At 39.2% G+C, this 16,698-nt stretch overlaps 1 protein-coding gene across 1 annotated transcript in view; it reads left to right on the forward strand.

Moving 5' to 3' along the window:
- The window catches only part of KCNC4 (potassium voltage-gated channel subfamily C member 4), a 69,492-nt gene extending 54,715 nt beyond the window's left edge, over window positions 1-14,777 (forward strand). The window contains exons 4-5 of the mRNA XM_031967246.1: window positions 7,779-7,833; window positions 14,368-14,777. Coding sequence (XP_031823106.1) covers window positions 7,779-7,833; window positions 14,368-14,590 — 278 coding nt within the window. The 3' untranslated portion in view covers window positions 14,591-14,777. The remainder of the gene's footprint in view (window positions 1-7,778; window positions 7,834-14,367) is intronic.
- Window positions 14,778-16,698: the final 1,921 nt, after the last annotated feature.

Below are 16,698 nucleotides of genomic sequence, written 5' to 3' on the forward strand. Positions count from 1 at the left end.
GGGATTTCTTGGCAAAGATACTGGAGCGGTTTGCCATTTCCTTCTGCATCTCATTTTACAGATGAGGAAACCGAGTCAAAAAGAGTTAAGTGACTTGCCCAGGGTCACACAACTAGTAAGAGTCTGAAGCTGTATCTGAATTCAAGTCTTCGTGAACTTTCGGACTTCAGCACAGAGTTACAAGTCAAATTTGACAGCCAGATTATAAGCACAGGTAACTGTGAGGATGGTTGCATCATGGTCAGCAAAAGAGAAGTTAGGAAGAAGGATGAATTTGGGTGGGAGAATAATTAAGTTCTAGAAGTTGTTGAGTCATTTCAGTCATGTCCAACTCTTCATGACCTCATTTATGGTCATCTTGGCAAAGATACTGGAATCATTTACCAATGATCTAGTCCAATACCTTAATTTTACAAATGAAGAAAGACTCAGAGAGTGGAAGTGATTTGTTCAGCCAGAGAGTTGATCTCCCAATATCCTAAATTTTAGCCAAAATTATTAGAATTCTTACAAGGTGCTACATCAGTGGAAATGATAGATACAATGGTTGTTTAGCAGGGTGCTTAACAGTTCTCTAGAAGTACTTAGTACTTACTACAGTTCCACAAGATTCACACCTTTAAGAGAGCATATAAAAGGAGGAGCCCATTAAAGGACAAGCCCACTAACACACAAGCCCACTCTCAGAGGCAGAGTCAGATTCCACCTTTGTGCTGGCTGGAGATTTGGAGGGAGCTAGAGGCTGAAGCTGGCAGAGGCAAAGACTAGTGGCAGGAACCAAGGAGAGAGAGAGGCCTCTAAAAAAGCTAACTGGGCCCAAGGAAGGAGACAAGACTTAAAAGGAAACAATAAAGGATTTGGATTTTAATCCCTGGCTTCATTTGGGGAGATTACTCTGAACTGAAACTAAGGCTGCCTCCAGAAGCCCTCCAAGAAACCTGCTCCCAGAGAATATTACATTTTAGAGAACATTCTTTCATATTACTATCAATTCACTCCAAAGAGTGTTAGAATTGAGGGGGAGTCCTGTTCCCAAGTTGATTAGATAAGTCCTACTGTTCTGATTAGGACAATTAATGATGTGTTTAGTTATTATATAATTCCAAGTAGAAATTAGGACCCCAGAGTCCATTGTTTCCCTAAATTAGTCAATTAGGAGGCAATTATTCATCAGAAAGATTAATCTGCGACTCCTTTCGCCTTACCTCCTAATTTGTCAATGAGAGAGATGTAGATTATCAAATAATCTCCTTAGTTCTACTCCATCCCACCCTGTTCCCTGTGAAGATATGAATTTCCCTGCCCCCAGATCATAGGATGTAGAGCCAGATCATATCTTAGAAATCATCACATAGCAACTCCATCATTTTACAAAGGGACAGACTATGTCATTTCCTGTCTTCCACAATTGGAAGGAATGAGAATTTGGGGGAACTAAGGGAGATGGGATATCCACTAGGAGATCTGATCTTGTCCCTGTCTGACCTGTCCCTTTGCAGAGCGTCAGGGGGGTAATGTCTGGAGGAATGTCTATAAAGTGCTCTGAGCTTCTCGGATGTAAAGGGCAAAAGAAATCAAAGCTGAGTTGTTATCATGACTCCTGACAAGTGAAAACAGGCCAGTATGTCCTTTCTTGCCTGATTTAGTCAGTGGCTGGGCCACTGTCAGTGGGCTGGACTTGCTGTTACTTCTTTCTACTTGACCCCAAAAGCTAACTGAGTGTCAGTCACTGAATCATCAATAGGTAGAAAGAGCTTCATTCCAGCCTGAGCCAGCTGCAAAGCATTGATCTGTGACCAAAATGAGACTTCTTTCTGTGCTGGCCCCAGAGGCTACCTTGTCGCCTTGCTGTGGGTTTGGGTATTAGGTGTATAATTTGATATGGGACAAAGATATTTTTAGGTATCAACCACTCCCCATTCACAAGTAAGGGTGATTTGAGGATAGCAGAGAATAGGAGAAGACTGAGGCTCCAAGACATTAAGTTCTCATAAACAAATCCCTGTGGTCAGTAGCCTAAGTTAGACTTATAGGAGAGAGTTTGCAGAAGAACGCCCCACCCTCCAGCCCAAAATCTCAGAGACATATGTCTGGAGAATGAGTAGGGGCAAAGGAGACATCTGACTATTTTCAAGGGTATCTTGAGCTTTCACCATGCATCTGATGCCCAGGAGATGGGGAAAGAGGAGAAATGGGGAAGAATACAGGTAGGGTTGTGTTAAAATCTCTAGACTATAATCCGCATAGGTTTCCTGAGTCCTTTCCATATATCAATCTAGGATACCATCAATCTAGGAGTCATGAGGAAATGAGTCTCTTCAGTGTGTTTAACTTTCTCTAAATCCATGCAAATCCAGCTGTTCTACATCTGAAAAACTACAGCAGCTCTCTCTCTTTCTCTCTCTCTGTCTCTCTCTCTCTCTCTCTCTCTCTCTCTCTCTCTCTGTCTCTCTCTCTCTGTCTCTGTCTCTCTGTCTCTGTCTCTCTGTGTCTCTGTCTCTGTCTCTCTGTCTCTCTCTCTGTGTGTCTCTGTCTCTCTGTCTCTCTTTCTTTTTCTCTCCTCCTTCTCCTCCTCCTCCTCCTCCTCCTCCTCCTCCTTCTTCTCCTCTTCCTTCTCCTTCTTTTCTCTCTCTTTTCTCTCTTTCCCCCCTCTCTCTCTCACACACAAACACATGTCACTTTTGCTCCTGAGATTTACTATTTAAAAGAAATAAAAACATTTATTCCAGGGCTCATACTCTTACTGTGACTATAGAAGTTTTATCTTCCCCTGGTATATATGGCTCTACATTCCCCTTCTAACTTGGGGAAAAAAGGGGAAAAGAATCATTTAGGTTTCCAAAAGGCTAGGTTATTTAATTGAATATGGTGGAAACCTTGACAGCACCAGGAATTGTCCAACAATAAAACAGGCTTTCTATTTTAAGGGGACTACTTTAGTTATTGGAAGTGTTAAATTAGAATCTGGGCTATTAGGACCACATCTCAAAGATACAAAGATGGGTGGAGGGACTTCCTGTAGGAAGTGGGAGTGTAGACTATCTGTGATATTTCCAAGTCTAAGATTCTATGATAGAAAAGTCACATTTTCAGAGAGTAATACCAGTGAGCTAAAACCAAGTGGGACTGAGGTGAAAATGCAGTTGTAAGGGATGTAGAAGACCCTTACCCAAAATGACTACTTAGAGATCACTCAGTAGAAGGCAGAAAAGTTGTTTATTGAAAACCTCTGGAGGATGAGCCGTCCCATCATGAGATAAGAAAGAGAAAGCTCGCGGTAGGAGGGTTAAAGAAGTAGTAAAGATACATAACTTTTATATAAGAAATTACATCACACAGTGATTTAGAAGGTTGCTGTGTTGATTTCAATTGAACAATCACTATTTGCAGAGCATGGTGTCAAGGGACATGAAAAGTTTAGGTAAAATAGGATTGATGATCTCATGGAGTTTGAAGTCTAAAAGTTATTTGTCCTATTTTTAGAGTTGCTATGAGGAGAGACTCCTAGTATGATAAAAGAGAACCATATTTGGAGCTAGAAATCTTGGTTTCAAGTCCATCCTCAAATATTATCTGGCTAGTGTTGTGGGACTCTTAATTTTCTTGGCCCTGAGTTTAGTAACTCATAGAAATGAGAAAGCTACAGTAGCTAGTCTTTCTATACATTTTATCTTCACAAAACCCTTTAAAGCAGATGATATTGTTATCTCCACATTACAAATGAGGAAATTGAAAATGATTAATTAAATGACAGAAATTAAGTGACTTTCTAGGATTACAAACTACTAAGCATCTGAAACTGCATTTTAACTTTGGTTTCCTTGACTCCCTCTATCCACTGTGCCATCTGGCTGCTTCTAGGGTCTTATCCAGCTCTAAATGTTACTCAGCAAATGGGAGAATTTTTTTTTAAATGCTGTTATTTCATTAAACATTTCCTAATTATGTGTAAGTTTTTTTTAAAAACATTTTGAGTTCCAAATTCTCTCCTTCCTTTACATCCCTCCTGCTTCTTTGAGCAAGTAAGCAATTTGATATTAATCCAATATCATCCAATATATATTTCCATATTAGCCATGTTGTAAAGAAAATATATCCCCCCAAAAGAAAAATAGAGAAAGTAAAAAGTGTGCTTCAATCTGGATTCATCAAGTCTCTCTCTCTAGAGATGGATAGCATTTTTTCATTATGGGTCCTTTGGAATCATCTTGGACCACTATATTTATCAGTATAACTATGCCTTTTACAATTGATTATCCTTACATTATCCTTACAATGGTTATTTTAAGTCTTTATGGAAGAACTTTTTTTTTTTTTTTTAACAATTAAAGCTACCTGCATTTAGTTTTCTTTCTCATTTTTTTCCTTTTTGTTCTGATTTTTCTTATGAATGGTAATTGTGAAAATATGTATAGAAGAACTGCACATGTTTAACATATATTGAATTACTTATCATCTAGGGGAAAAGATGGGAGGAAGGGAGGGAGAAAAAATTTGGAACACAAGGTTTTTCAAGAGTTGGATGTTGAAAACCATCTATGCATATGTTTTGAAAATTAAAAAACTTTAAGAAAAACAGTAAAAGCTACCCCAAAATAGACTTTTGGAGTAGTGAGTCCACTATCATCAAAGTTATTTCAAATGACAGCTAAATGCTCATTCATCAGGTAGAGCATAGAGGAAATTCATGCTTTGGATAGAGGCTGGATTCTCTAAGCTTCATTCCAGCCCTGGAATATATCTCTAACCTTAACCCCTGTAGCTGTTAGCACAGTGAGTGTGAGGAGCAAACATTAATGAAGATTGCAGGACCGGTACTTCCAGGGATCAAAGCTAATGATTCCATAGAATAAAATCTGCTAAAATTTGCCTGGACTTGAAGTTAGAAAACTAACATGTCCTATGAGCTTAGGAAAGGCTATGGCCTAGGTTTCCTCATCTGTTAAATGAGAGACTAGATGGTATCTAAGACCTTTGTCAGCTTTAGGATTCTCTTCCCCCCCACCCTTCCAGGATGCTTGAAGGCTTTTTTGTCTCTTGGAGTCATACTCAAGCTATTCACAGCTAACACACCTTCTGTAATTATCAGTTAACACCTTAGCAGGAATGTATTTCAAAGAACAAAAAATGAAAACGTAGAAGAGATGAGAAGGATGCTGCTACAGAATTCTAGAGTAATTAATGTTGTTTGTCCTTTGTTCTTGGAAAAGAACCATGACATCAGAGAGATGATGCCATGACATGCAACTGAATTGAATTTAAGTGAGGGAGAGCTGGGCAAAGTCCCTAGTCTCACTTTCCCCTCCAGAAGCAAAATTATGGGTCCAGTGATACAAATTGGTCTCAAGCCTTAAGAGGCTTCTTGGAAGTGCTTATAAGGGATTTTAAAAGACAAATAAGACAGGTAGAAGAAAAAAGGAGAAAAGAAATGAGAAGTATACAAGAAAGTCAACAGCTTAGAAAAAGGAAGGCAATTCCTTAAAAAATACAATTGGCCAAATACAAAAAAAAAAAAAAATCAATGAAGGAAATAATACCTTCAAAAGTAAAATTAATCAAATGGAAAAAGAGGTATAAAAGTTAACTGAATAAAATCACACATTAAAAATTAGAACAGGGCAAATGAAAGCTAATGATTCTTTGAGACATCAAGAATCAGTCAAACTAAAAAGAATGAAATAATGGAAGAAAATGTGAAAAACCTCATTGGAAAAACAGCTGACCTGAAATATAGATGTGGAAGAGACAATTTAAAAATTACTGGTCTACCTGAAAGCCATGACCAAAAGAAGAGCCTGGATAGCATTCTTCGACATCGTCAAGAAAAACTTCCCTAATATTCTAGAAACAGAAGGGGAAATACTCATTGAAAGAATCCATTGATCACCTTTGAAAAGAGCTTCCACAAGGAAAACTCCAAGGAACATTGTTGCAAAACTTTAAAACTACAATCTCAAGGAAAAACTACTGCAAACTGTCAGACAATTCAAATATCAAGGAGCAACAGTCAGGATTACCCAGGATCTGGCAGCTTCTACAATAAAGGATTGTAGGGCCTGGAATACCATATTCTAGAAGGCAAAGGACCTAGGGTTACAACTATCCAGCGAGACTGAACATCATCTTTCAGAGGAAGCAATGGATCTTCAATGAAGTAAGAAACTTTTAGTCGTTTCTATTGAAAAAAAAACAGAGCTAAACAGAAAATTTGACCTACAAACATAGGGGGAAATATATCTATATTAATACGGGAGCAGCCAAAGGGGGACATCACATGAATGGAGGGTGTGATTCTGAATTGATATGATATCAAAGAAAAGACAAAAAAGGATAAATTAGATTACAGGAAGAGACACAAAAGACTTATTACAATCAAGGATGACTGGAGATGGCCCTGGATGCAGTACGAGACCTTGACCATTTTAAGCATCATTAAAAGGTCTCAGCTTGACTGAAGCAATGTCAATCAGTGATTACATAGGATAGTAGCACCTTTGGAAACTGTTGAGTCCATTGTGATAAGGACACAGAACATCCTATCTTCAGTTTGTCCGCCATGCTTGAAATGCATGGATGCATTTATCCCTTGACCCTGGATTCTTAGAATTCCCAGAATAAGATTCTTTTCTTGATCCTTCCCAGCTATTAGAGACTTCTCATTCCTACTCATGGTAAGGGGACAGGATTTTGAATATACATATAAAAATAATAACACTAATATTTATATAGTACCACTTTAAAGTTTGCCAAGCATTTTATGTATGTTTCATCCTCCCAGCAACTCCTGAGGTAGGTACTATTATTTTTTCCCTTTTAAAAAATGAAGCTGTGTAAAGTTAAGTGACTTGACTAGGGTCACATAAATGGTATCAGAGAAAGAACTCAGACTGGTTTTTCTGACTTACAAGATCAAGTTTTCATCCTATACTCATTAAGACCTCTCTTTAAAGGCCTACATGAAACTTTTTTTTTTATAAAGATCTAATATTATGACTTTATAACTTCCACAAAATATTAGATGTGGAAATGACTTTAGAGATCATTGCTCTCTAAGACTAGAATACTCTCCCTCCTCTTCACCTCATCAATTCCTATCCTTCCTTTAAAGCCTCACTCAAATGACCTCACTCAAATCTTCTTAAGGAAACTTTCTATCTTTTACCTTCTTAGAGATAATGTCCTCCCCATCTAACCATAAAACACTGTTTTATATTTGTTTCTTTTTTTAACTTTCCTCCTTTCTTTTCCCTTCCCCTTCTCTCCCCTCCCTTTTCTCTTCTTCTTCCCTCTCTTCTTCTTACCTTTCCCTTCTTTTTCTCCTTCTCTTACTTTGCTTCCCTTTTCTTTTTTTCTCCCCTTCCCCTTCCCCTTCTCTGTCCCTGTGCCTCTTTCTCCCCTTAACTCCTTTCTTTTTTCTCGACCATTTTTCTCTCTCTCCCTCTCCCCCCCTCCCCTGGTGTGTGTGTGTTTTTCTCCCCTTGCCCTCTTTTCTCTCTTCCCTTCCCTTTCCTAATCAGGTTGTGACTTCTTGGCTATAGAGGCCTCTTGGTGACAGAGGAAGCCCCTTTCCCAGTTTAGATATATAATTTATAGTCTCAGACAATTGCTTTTTTGTTTAATTTTATATTTAGTCAGATGCTCCTTGAAGATAGAGACCAAGTCTTATTTAATTTGAGAATCTTTCTCCACACTTAGTGTCTTGTTCTCCACCCAGTGGGCACTTCATTAATGTCTGTAAATATATTTGCATCCTCTAATCTAAACCCTTCACATTACAGATGAGGAAGTAGACTCCTGGAGAAATGATGTGCCTTGCCCCAGGTCACCAAGCTGGTAAGTGTTGGAGCCAGTACTGGAATCTAACTTTTTCCCCATATTCAGTGCTGTTTCTACTTTACCAAAAGGCCACAATGCCTGTGTCATTACTGCTTTTGAACACTCAGGGGAATCTATCCTGAAAAAGATGTCAGAAGGGGGAAAAGGAAAGTTTAAATGTTGCAATTTTGTTACTTTGCTGAAAACTAAGGTAGAGATGAATGAAGTTTGACCCTCCCTAAGATGGAACTTTGGTGACCCTCAGTTAGTTGGATGAGCCATTGAGCAACTGTGACTTCTGTTTGAATTTCTCTAAGTAAGGAAGTGTTAGCATCCTAAGTCCCTGGGAACACCACCTAATAGCCTCAACAGATTTCCTCTCAAGAAGAACTGAAAATAGAAGTTTGTCTTTAGCATCCTCCTCACTCTCCCCTCCTATTTTTTGAGACTAGGTTTCCCTATCTCACTCAAATTGGAAGTTACAGCAGTCCCTCATGGGCCTGTTTGGCATGGAAGCTTTATCCCATTTACCTATCTTTAGGCAATATAGTGCTATCACTCACCTGCAAGGATCTTACTATATTGGTGCCAGACTCAGTAAGAATGCCCCCATCCCCATTGATTTTAGCCCTACTTCAGCTCAAAACACAGTGGGGAAGTGTTCCTTCCTTGTAGCAGGGATTACAGGTATAGACCACTCCCACCAGCTCCTCTTAGCTTTTTATGTCCCTCTTCCACTTCCCAGGCACTAGGTACCCAGAGCCCCTTGGTTGTCCAGAGCCCACTGCCTTCCAACCTGCCTTCCAATTCCTCACGTAAGTTCAGTCTGCAGGACAAGTGTTCCATGCTCCAAAAATTGCATTTCTCTCAATATCCTACAAAAGTTCCATTCCTTAGGACCTAATGTTAGATGGTTGTTTCAGAAGAAAACATCTGACCAAACTAATTTGCAAGGAAGATGGAGATCATCGAGAGTAAGTTTAATATACCCTTCCTTTAAAAATATTTATATTGTTTAGTAACCCCAAGGAATGAAACTCTAATGGTGGAATTTTGACAGAGATGTTTTATACAAGAAGACCCTTGACTTATAATGAAGCTCACTGATAAGCAGGTTTAAAGAGCTTGTCTTTCTCTATACTTTGAGAAATTCTCATTGCTAAAAGCTCTCCTGGACTGAGAAGATTCTTGTTGTCTCAGGTCTACTCTCCTTCTAATCCCTGGAGATCCTGGAGAATCCATAGCCTTCTGGCCCAACAACCCTTAAATTCTTATTTGTGGCTCAACACAACAAATATTTATTTTTGTCTCTGCCAATTACAGTATGGGTTTTGTGTTTGGTTCTCTTGGGAAGACGGGTATGAACAAAACACAGTCTCTTAAGCAGCTTACAATTTAGTAGGAGAATAAGATAATTCAGATCTACAAACATTTATGAAGTACCTGCCCCATTCAAAGGATTATATTAAGTATAAAGGATAAAAACACACTTATACAAATGCTGTTCTTGTGAAGCTGACCTAATAAATAGGGAAATGATATATAAATAAATAACTATGATACAAGGGAGACCAAATCCAATGCAAAATAGAACTCCTCAAAAATATTGGGAGAAACTTTAAGAGAGAGATAATTTTTATTTAGGAAAGGTAAGGTGAATGACGGGAATATTCATGAGGTCGAAGGGATAGTTCAGAGCAACAATTTGACTGTGGGAAGAGAAAAGAGTCAAAGATGAATCACCAGGTGATTGGGTGAGTGGGAGGATGATATTGTCAACAGAAAAAGAAGTTTGGGCAGAAAAAGGAGGGGCAGATTTTGTAGGAGAGAAGATAGTCTGTTCGATTTTGCGCAAATAAATACAGCCCAAGTCAAAATACAAATGCCTTGAGAGGTATTTTCCAACTGAAGGAGAGTGTCAGAAGAACCCATAGTTACCTGCATTAGACCAGAAATCGTCATAGAAAAGGTAGCATTCCAGCTGGGCCTTCAGGAATGGGCAGGGAGGAATGATGGGTACAGATAGAGTAAGGGAATTCCAGGGAGATCTAACAGCTAGAGACCAAGGTGAAAATGATTGACTAAGAAGGGAGAGAAATTCATTTATGCTTCATTCAATAATCATTTATTAAACACTATTTAGAAAACACTAAGCTGGGGGCTATTTAGTTCAAAAGAATAGTGTAAGTGAATGAAGAGATTTGTGGTTCATAAGAAAAGCAGATTTAGAATAAACTACATTCCTTAGCATTTGAAGAACAGGGACTTTTTCATAGCTCCAGAGGCCATAACAGTGACAGGAACCCTTATCAGCCAACTTGTACATCAAATACCTTGCATTTGAATTACATGGTAAATCCTCATCAAAGAAACATACACACTCACTTTCAGGTGAGAATACATCCCCTGTTAAAACTTGCAGCTGTAGACTAACTCCTTGGAAAGTAATGGTTTTTCTCAGGTTTCTCTCCTGTTCCTCTCCTCTCCTCTTTTTTCCTTCTTTTTTTCCTGCTCTCCTCTCTCCTTTTCACTTCTCTCCCCTTATTTATCTTTCCCTTCACTCCAAAAAACAAAACAAAACACTTGACTGAAGTCAGTCAGGATCTAATAAGATTCTGACAGTCTCAAGCATAAGGCTGAATGTAATAAGATGAACTTCCATTGAGATGAATGAAAAGTCTTACATTTGAGTATGAAAAAGAAATCAACTACTCAAATATCAAGTGTTAGAGAAAGGATGGGTAAAGAGAAGTTGTTCTGAAAGGGAGCTGAAGGTTTTTGTGGGCTGGAAGCTTAACATCAGTGTAATGTGGCAAACCAAAAAGCCGAGGTGATCTTGGGCTGCATTAGAAGGGGCGTAGCTCCTAGGAATAGGGAGGTGAGAGTCCAACTGTCCTCTGCCCTTGCCAGATCTCATCTAGAGCATTGAAGTGTTTGGCTCAGGACAGCAAAATTTAAAAAGAAAATTGGCAAGCTAGAGTGTGTCCAGAGTGGGGAAAACACAATGACGAAAGAGCCTTAAAATACAACAGCTGAGAATGGTTTGCAGGAGTTGGGCATGTTTAGCCTAAAGCTGATTTGACCCAGGGGGATATGATGACTTTCTCCAAATATATGAAGGCCTGATCTGGAGAGAAGGGAGTAGACTTGTTTTGTTTGGTCCCAGAGGACAATACCAGGAGCAATGACTGGTACAAAGGAAGGAAACTGATTAACTGCTTAACAGTTGCTAAATGCTGAGGATACAAGAAAGGGGAAGGGAAGGGATGAAGGACAGAATTTTGAAGTCCAGAGGAAGTCAGACACAGGGCCAGGAGGAAACAAAAGCATGTCAATTCCAACCCCTTTACAAATGGAATTCTGTGAATTGATGAAGGACCTATCGTTTCTACAGGTGCTACCATGACAATCTCTATTTTCTAGCCTATATTCCTATTTGTTTAATGGGAAAGGAGAGGGGACGTCCATTTGGGACAACTAAAAACAGATGAGGGAGAAATAAGACCAAACAGCATTTAGTAGCGCCAACTCAATAGCCTTCTGTGTCTTATTAATCTGACAACTGCAAATGTTTATATCTTACTTAGTTCATTTGTTTGCAATTAATAGGAAGGGTTTCTGTCCAGTCCTGAAGATTGCTGCTTCTAACCAATGAGTTAGGACTGGTGACAACTTTTTTCTTACTCAGCTATTCCCATCCCCACATCCTATCCTTCATGACTTTTGAATCCATAATTCTGGTCATTCAAATAATAAGTGCCTGGCAAATTAATATATTCTTGTTGAAATTGAATTGAATCTACAAGATCGTTAATAAAAACTTAGATTTATGTAGCACTTTGCCAAATGCTTTTCATACATTATCTCATTTGAGACTTACAATAAAACTATGACATAGGAAGTGAAGACATTATGAGCCCCATTTTCCAAATGAGGAAATTATGGCTCAGAGAGTTGAAATGGTCAAAGGTTTTTAAGGAAAGGGTTATTGGATATGATGTAGTAGGAATTCTTTTTAAAGTATGGATTATTTAGATCTCCACCAAGGTCCTTCCCAACCCTGGAGCTTAGTAATTATCTAACTTGCCTACCATAATATAATAACTAGAAAAGTCAGGATTTGAATTAGGGTCTTCCAACAAGCTATTCAGCACATTAGCAGTGTCAAACCTAAATAAAACATATAATCAGATCCCATCAAGTGCATATTGATTTAGAAAACCATATAACATTATCTGTTTTATATTTTTATTTAATTTGGGTTGGTTAATGCTTTTACTAATGACTTAGATAAAAGTATAGATGATAGTTGGCAGATGACACAAAGCTGGGAGGGAGAGCTTACATAATAGATGATATGGTCAGGATTCCAAAATGACTGGCTAGCCCAAATTCTAATAGGAATAAATGTAAACTCTTATTCTAGGGTTCAAAAAATCCACTTCACATATATAATATGGGAAGGGACGATTGGTTAGCAGTTTTTCTGAAAAAAAGAAAAAAGGATTTTGAGGGACTCCATATGAGCCAACAGTGACATGCCCCCCAAAAAGCTGTAGCAGTGCTAGGCTGCACAATAAGAAACGGTGTCCAAGACTAGGGCTGTAATAGGAACAGCACCTGTTTAAGGAAGGAAAAGGGTCAAAGAGCAAACATTTAATTAAGCATCAATATGTGCCAAGCACTGTGCAAGGTGCTTTATCTCATTTACTTCACCTAACAATCACCCTGGAAAATAAGGAGTGTTATTAATGCAATTTTACACATGTGGAAACTGAGGTAAACAGAGGTTAAGTGACTAATCCAGCATTACACAATAAGTGTTTGAGGTCAGATTTGAACTCACAAAGATGAGTTCTCAAGTCTAGCACTCTTTTTACTGAGCCACCTCACTGGAGAATTTTATTCAGTTCTGAAAGTCATATTTAGAAATTAAATGTATAAACTGGAGAAAGTGCACAAGAGGGCAATGAGGATGGGATGAAGGTACTGAAGCTGGTGCCATCTAGGGAATGCTGAAGGAATTGGGAATATTGTCTAGAAAAGGCTCGAGGTGAGAAGGGAGGGAAGGATAGGTCTCTTCTAGAATTTGAAGGCTTAACACCTGCCTGGCCACAGAGGATCTATCTAATGAATGGAAATAGCTAAGAGACAAATTTAAGTTTGAGAAGAAGAAATTTAACATTTAAATTGAATCAAATTTGGGATATTTAAAGATGTCCCAAAGTAGGATGAGTTCCTTCAAGAGGCAAAGGATTTTCCCCCATAGGAAGTAGTCACACAAAGACTAGCTATGGTATAGGGACTTCTGACACTGTATTTCCATTGAGGCGCCTACTGGGGCAGGAAGGGGGTATCATAGTACATAGAATTCTGGCCCTGTAGTATGGAAAACCTGAGCTCAAATACAGCCTCAGATACTCACCAGCTGTGTGAACCCAGACAAATCACTTAACTTCTGTCCACCTCAATTTCTTCATCTGTAAAATGGGTACAATAACAGTAGTCCTCTCCAAAGGTTATTATGGCTATCAACTGAGTTATATGACCCTGGGCAAGCCTTCTATCTGCCAGTTTTTTCATCTATAAAATGGGTAGTTATCATGCTCTAGAGAACTGGTCTCAGAGCCAAGAAGTTTTGGATTCAAGTTTTACTTCTAGCCCTACTTGCTGGTTGACCCTGGTCAAGTCATTGAACACCTGTCTGCCTTCTTCAACCTCCCACACATTGTGAGGATTAAGTGTGGTAATATTTAAGTCTTTTGCACTATGCATAGTGCCTTCTTCATAGAAAGGACTCCCTAAGTTTTTTTCCCCTTCCCTTCTAATAGGGGATTGATAGCAAGGGAAACCAAATCTATCCAATGAAAGCTACATGAATCTGCAGCAAAAGATTAAGGAAAAAAGGAAATATCTTGGTTCCACTTGGATTCTTATGTTCTTCGCCCCTCCTTCTCCTTTTAATTGGCATGGAATATACAAAAAGTCTCAGGGTAAGAGGAAAAATCAATGTACCAAATACATCTATTTCTTGTAGGATAACTTTGTAGAATTCTCCTTGAAGTGGGTTGAGGGCACATGGTTCCCATAATGGAATTAGGCATTGCAATTAACCAATCAGCAGGAGATACAAATAATCAATAGACATTTATTAGACACTATGTACTAAACACTAGGGCTCCAAAGAAAAAGAAAAAACAATCTGACATCAAAGTGCCTGCCTCCTAATGTGGGAAAGTGACATATATAACTTGGAACATATAAGAAGGAACTTCTAACCCTACGTCAAACAGTTGTCTGGCACAATGCTCTGCTCTTTAGCCTTAGTAAATTCAAAGACAGATTAAATGGTTATGGGCTTTTAGCTAAATGGCTATTCTGTGTTCCCCAAATGCTCTGACAATGGAGGTAAAAACTCTTTCCAGAGAGAATAGTCACTCTTAACTAATGGATCTACCTTTCTTTATGAGAAGAAAAGCAGCTTTCCCCTGGTCTGATACTGGGAATGTAAGGGGTTTAAAAAGTAATTAAGTTTAATCCTGTGGGTTTTAGGTTAAAAGAGAAAACCTATTCTTCCTCTTATGGTGAAGAGGCTGTAAATCAGTTGAGGACTCCAGCTGAACCTGGAAGGAGAGAGATACTCCATAAGCGTATATCTACCAGAGCCATTCCTATCAGTGACCACAAAGCCACTGGGGCATTACTTGGCAGAGACTACAGTACACTGGAAGACACCAACAGAGAGCAGCACGATGACATCACCAGAAGATACTAGCAGCTCTAAAGCATCAGAGATGTGTTCCTTCCCATTTGTATGCCTTGACCACATCTGATTCTTACCTGTGTACCCATCCATAAGTGTGTCCTAGAGGTGTCTGCTGTATCTGTGGATGGCATGTATCGTGGGGTAATGGAGGAAATGTCCTATTTTTCTTTCTATGCTATTTCATTAAAATGTCTGTTTCTAATTGTGTCCTCTGAATGACTAGTAAAAACTAAACAAATAAATGAGGGTATTTTAAAATATTTTAGTAAAAGGCAGCTTTTGGGGGAGGGAAAAGGTGCTCATCACATCTGAGAGAAGGGATATCCCAAGGAGATGTGCTTTCACCTGTGAGTTTCTCTGATAGTTCTTGCTGGAGTTAGCTGGTACATAGACTTGTGCAGGCTCCCCTCTGCTTCATCTCCCACCCCCAACTCCTCCTTCCCCTCCCACCAAAAAATTCTGTCCTTAGGTTTCATTTCATTTCCACTGGGGTAAAAAGTCCCCATTCCCCAGTAGGAAATATCTGGCTCAGGCTGATCCTCTGGTAGTTTAGATACAATATTGGAATGAAATGAGACATTATTCGTAGCTTAGAAAGGAGAATCAACAAGAATACAGCATTTAATTTAGATATGGCTACCATATTTAAATGGGTCAGGCAGACAGAGCAGCATTTGGTGATTTCCATAGCCTTGTGGCATTCATCAAGTCTGAAAGCCCCCTCACCCCCACCCCCATGCTCTACTCCACATAGGCAGACCTCTTATTTTCAGTGATCAGAAAGCCATATTAAAATGGGCTAAGGCTGCATGAATAGGAAGTCTGGCTTTTATTTTAACCCTCAAGGCCAATCAAGTCATGCAGCTGGTTTTAGGGAAAGAACTAGACTAGCCTACAGGATTAGAGGGGGTGGAGGAGGGAGAAGGAATTCTGATAAATATTGATCCTATTATGTCTTCCCTAGGAGATATGCATTTTAACCAGGATCAAAGCCTTGTGCTTTTATATCCCTAAAGGGATGAAACTGAGGAGGAAATTTTTACTGGAAAGAGGACCTCCCCTTCTGAGCTTGAAATCCGAGGTGCTTAGACTTGGAAAGGGCCTTAGAATATCTAGGCTAATCTCCCATCCTACACAGGGATCCCTTCAGCAACATTCCCCCAAATTGTACATTGTCAGGAGGTCACAATAACCTAGTCCAGAGGAATTGGGAGTTTACTCTGACATAATCTAGAGGGAAAGGAAAAAATCAGAGGATCACTCTGACCTAATTATTCCTAGAGGGTTCAGAGATCAATATGACCTAAGTGACTCCCATTCTTACAAACACAAGTCCAAAACAGAGCCCCTCAAACCCTCTCTTCTTCCCAGCTTCCCTCTTTCTGTCAAGGGTCTTGCCATACCATACTGTGCCATACTGTGCCAAGGGTCACAGGCTCATGAACTGGATGAGAATCATCTTTAATTCCTTACTCTCATCCACCCTACATATTCAATCCATTGCTAAATCTCATTGTTTCTACTTTTACAACATCTCTCATATGTGTCCCCTTCTCAGCATTCGCACCATCACCAACCACATTGAGACCTTCATCCCTTCCAGGCTACACTGTTGCAAAAGTCTTATTTATCTCTCTCACACCGGACCATTCTCCTCTCAGCTGCCAAAGTCATTTTCTTTTGTAACATAGGTATATGCCATTATCCAATTTAATGAACCCCAATGATCCTCTACTACTGTCAGAATCATACATAAGCTGTCGCATAAAGCCTTCCATAACCTGGCCCCTTTCTATATTTCCAATCAGATACTTGACTTCTCCTCCACATTGTCTATGTTCCAACTGTTGGCTTCCTTCCTTTTCCTGCCACACCCTACTCCATCTCTCATCTCCATACCACTTCCAATGGCTCTCCTCCATGCCTGGAATGCCCTTCTTTATCCCTATGTCTTAAATCCTTTGGCTTCTTTCAAGACTCAACTCAAATCCCAACTTCTTCAGGGGTTCTAGTCCCCCACTTCCAGCCTTCCCTCTAAGATTCTCTCCTCTCTATTCTGCATATATCTAATATATAGACTCCTACATTAGAATGTGAGGACATATACTATGTTTTTA

This window comes from Sarcophilus harrisii, chromosome 4, assembly GCF_902635505.1.
Source record: "Sarcophilus harrisii chromosome 4, mSarHar1.11, whole genome shotgun sequence".
NCBI lineage: Eukaryota > Metazoa > Chordata > Mammalia > Dasyuromorphia > Dasyuridae > Sarcophilus > Sarcophilus harrisii.